Here is a 4,253-nt window from a genome sequence, read left to right on the forward strand (position 1 = left end):
CAGGGTGCGGAGAGAGGGGTTTGGAGGGTGGGCAGGCGTGCTACCAGCCCCTGAAACATCTCCTTCCCCGCAGGTGACACCTACTTCTTCAAGGGCCTCCACTACTGGCGCTTCCCCAAGGGCAGCATCAAAGCCGAGCCAGACTCCCCCCAACCCATGGGTCCCAAGTTCCTGGACTGCCCCGCCCCCACTGTGGGCCCTCGGGCCCCCAGACCCCCCAGAGCGACCCTTAAGTCAGAGACTGCGACTGTCAATGTGGGATCAGTCGGGCTGCGGGGCGGCCTTCGGTGCCCCTCCTGCCTCTTCTGTCCCTGCTGGTGGGGGGCCTGGCCTCCCCCTGAAGGGAACCTGCGGCTGCGTGGAAGGGAGCGGATCGCCCACGGGGCCCCTGCGGGTTGTGGCTGTGGGAAGTCTGTCCCAGGGGCTGGGCTCAGCCAGGATGCAGCTGGGGATGCAGGTGGAGCTAAGTCCAGGAGGGCGGAGACACAGGGCCGGCCCTGGCACTGAATGCCCTGAGTGTGGCCTCCTGGGCCTTCCTTCCTCCCCTGACCCTTCCTTCCTCCCCTGCCCCTGGCCATGACCCCGCAGGACTCTCCTTTTCCCGGAACACCTGGCCTTTCCCAGAGCTCAGGCGGCTGAATTCCTGCAGCCCCACCCCGCCTGCCAACAGCAGCTGTCCCAAGTGCTTGGCTCTACAGGACAGCCCCACTCCCCCGTGCTGAGCAGGCTCTCCAGCCTCTGCTCTAACGTTTCTCATCCTGTCCTCCCTCCACGATGTCCCAATCGAAGCACATTGGTGGGGTCCCAAACCCAGCTCTGCGACCACTCCAGAGCATGTGTCCCAAGTCCGGGGTGACATCCGTGGTTCACACGTGGGTGATGCTCCTCAGATGGCCCACCCCTGTGGCCCATCCTTTCTGGTCAGCACGCTGGTACCAGAACCACCCACATTCAGTACGACACCCTCCTGCTCCTAAAACACCTCTCCCACCACTTCACCTGAGCCTCTGCCACCCTCTCCAGAACCCCTTGGCTCCCATCAGCTCGATGCTGGTGGGAGGACAGTGGACTGGTCCCCTCTCAGTCTGGGGTCACTGCCTCCTCAGTGTTCCTGGGTGACAGGTGGGTGGAACCTGGGCCACCTCAATGACCCCCTTCCCCACTGAATTCAGAATCTAAATGAGTGCCTCTGCAACTCTGCTTCTGGAACATTCCACACAGGATGACCCAGGAAGGGAGTTCCCTGGTGGTCCAGTGATTAGAATCTGGTGCTCTCACTGTCATGGCCTGAGTTAAATTTCTAATCCCAGAACTCAAATCCTTCAAGCTGATCGATGTGGTCCGAGAGAAAGAGAGAATGACCTAGGGAACTTGAAAAATGCGGATTCCATGTCTTCACTGTGAATCCTCACTCTGGGTCTGGGGCCAGGAATCTGCATTTGAACAAACTGGGTGGTTGATGTGGGGGTGGGCTGGGGGTGGCCCCGATCTTCAAGGGACCAGGGCCAGCAGCTGCCGTCTCAGGTCTCTGTCTTCTGACTTGTGCGTCCCCTCCGTGTTCTCCACCCAGGGGCCAACCTCTTCCTGTGTTTACAGAGCCTACTCACAGCCTGGGTGAGAGAGGTTCACCCCCATGGCTGGAGTCACATACCCACCATTTCTTAATGTGCCACCAGCCTCAGCGGGCCCACAGTGCTGCAAGAGCTGACTCAGGGGCATGGAGCCCAGCGTGGTCACGACCAGGCCAGAAGGAGGATGACAGCCCGGTGTCTTCAACCAGCCAGCCACCTGGGAATTCAAAGGCACCAGAAGCCATCTGGGCCTCTGTCAGGACCCTTTCTAAGTATGAGGAGGAGGAAACTTGTCTTCAAAAAGCTTATCAGCCCCGAAGCAGGACAATAAAAATAACAGGAGAGAAACCCCTTCATTTCCTCGGAGCAGTGATGGAGCCCCAAGGCGAAGTTTGGTGGCAGGAACGTGACAGACCTGAATCACTGTTTTCCAGAAGAGGCTGGAATCCAGCATTGACGGGGGACAGGGTGGCTGAGGATGAGCTGGGGGGCAACCAAGAGTTGGTTGGAGGCGCCCAGAGAGGGATGTCCCATGTAACACCTGAGGCTCCTTTCGCTGCAACAATGGACACTTGTCCAGCCTCTCAGACGTCATGAAGTCAGGTTCACAGAAATGCCACATGGTATTGAATTATGTTATTTAAAGAATGGGAAATAAATGAGACAAATTATTAAAATATAAACACTCAAAACTTTAGTATTTCAAAGGGCAACACCGGAAAAGTAAAAAGACACTCACAGAATGGGGACAAAAAGTTGCAGATGATACATGTGGTAAGGGCATGGAGCCGGAAAACTTATACAACCGTTGTGTGTGCGTGCACGCTCAATGCTGTCTCCATGGCCCCATAGACTGTAGCCCCCCAGGCTCCTCTGTCCATGGGGTTTTCCAGGCAACAATATTGGAGTGGGTTGCCATGTCTTCCTCCCAGGGATCTTCCCTGACCCACAGATTGAACCCGGATCTCTCGCATTGCAGGCAGATTCTTTACCAGTGAGCCTGGGGAAGTAGTCTAGTGGTACCTCAAAAAGTTAAAAGCAGACTTAGGGATTGCATGGTGGTGGGCCATGGGGATGATGGCTTAGGGGTGCAGGATGGTTTCTGGAGATGATAAAAGTGTTCTCAAATTGATGGTGATGATGGTTGAGTAGTACTGTGCATTAAATTAGGCACTTTCCTGGGTGAATTGTGATATGTGAATTACACCTCACTAAAACTCTATAAAGAAAAGGGTTCAGCCCACAGTGAGACATGAAATGCCTTTCAGGAGGTGGCCTTCCTGAGACAGATGTGGAGGTGCCCAGTGTTGGGTCTCAGGCAGCCAGATCACTGGAAATACGACCTGGAAATGAGGCGTGCAGCTGAAGCAAGTGAAAGCTGCTCAGCTGTGCCTGACTCTCTGACCCATGGACTATGCAGTCCGTGGAATTCTCTGAGCCATGATACTGGAGCGGGTTCCTTTCTCCAGGGGGATCTTTCTGACCCAGGGATCAAACCCAGGTCTCCCGCATTGCAGGCGGATTCTCTACCCTCAGCCACCAGGGAAGCCCACAGCTAAAGCAAATGTGGCTCTGTTGTCTCCCTCCCCGCCCGGAGTTTTGAGGTGGCTCAGGGAAGGATCTGGACTTCCTGGGTGTGGGAAGGGAGTTTCAGACAACTGAACAGGTCCCTAAGGGGCAGGGGTGCCGGCTGGGGTCTGGTGGGTCCAAGAGAGACTTTCCCTGAGGAGCAGGATTCCTAGGTTGTCCCCGTGGGGTGCACACCGGTGGCCCATCAGGAGGCCGGTTCCTCTTCAAGGATATTAGACACTGAATCGTGTTCCCCTAAATTCACACAGTGAAGTCCTAACCACCAGCGCCTGGAGGGGGGTCTTTACAGGGAATCAAGTGAGCATGAGGTCCTTAGGGTGGGCCCTAATCCATTATGACTGGTGACCTTAGGAAAATGGGGAATTAGGAGACAGATACTTGTCTAGGGAGGGCGCCATGCAGACCTGGAGACAGCTGTCAACAGGCCTAGGAGAGAAGCCTGGAACACATGCTTCCTTCAGGGCTCTCAGAGCAACCGCTGCCTGCTGACGCCTTGATTTCAATTTCGAGGCTCCACTGTGAGCGTAAATGTGTGTTGCTGAGACCCGGGTCTGTGGCTCTTTGATGTGGCAGCCCTGGGTCTCTAAGACAGATGCCAGGCCATGGCTGTGAGGGGCTGTGGTCTCAGGGGGAGGTGGGCCAGGCTGTGAGAGTCAAGCCCTGTGGGGCTGGCCAGGGCCAGGGAGACCCCTGCCATGGTGACTGAGGCCCGGGGGCCCGAGCAGGGCTCAGGAGACCCTGGTGAGCGGGGCCCAGACGGCCAGCAAGGCTCCCTTCTGCCCCTTCTGAGGGACACATCCTGTGGGTGAGGCACACAGGCCCGGCCCTGCCCTGGATGCCAGGGCCCCGGGGAGAGTCTCCACCTCAGGGCCCTTGCAGGTCCTGTGACTTCCTGAGGGCAGGGCAGCTACAGAAGCTTCTCTGGATGTGGAGTGGGGTGCAGTCTGTTCGAGGGCCCTGGTCGGCTCCCCCCCGAATCTTCCTCAAACTATCGTCCCAAGTCTGGACTTTACCCCGTCCCTCCCCATGCTCCAGCCGATGGTGGGGGAATGTGGCCCAAGCTGGGCTCAGAGATCCCCACCCAGCTCAGGG

At 57.2% G+C, this 4,253-nt stretch overlaps 1 protein-coding gene across 1 annotated transcript in view; it reads left to right on the forward strand.

Annotated features, from left to right (window-relative positions):
- Window positions 1-2,326, forward strand: part of MMP25 (matrix metallopeptidase 25) — a 38,287-nt gene extending 35,961 nt beyond the window's left edge. The window contains 2 exon segments of the mRNA XM_010840478.1: window positions 74-238; window positions 241-2,326. Coding sequence (XP_010838780.1) covers window positions 74-238; window positions 241-341 — 266 coding nt within the window. The 3' untranslated portion in view covers window positions 342-2,326.
- Window positions 2,327-4,253: the final 1,927 nt, after the last annotated feature.

Source organism: Bison bison, unplaced genomic scaffold (genome assembly GCF_000754665.1).
Source record: "Bison bison bison isolate TAMUID 2011002044 unplaced genomic scaffold, Bison_UMD1.0 scf7180017864144, whole genome shotgun sequence".
Classification (NCBI taxonomy): Eukaryota; Metazoa; Chordata; class Mammalia; order Artiodactyla; family Bovidae; genus Bison; species Bison bison.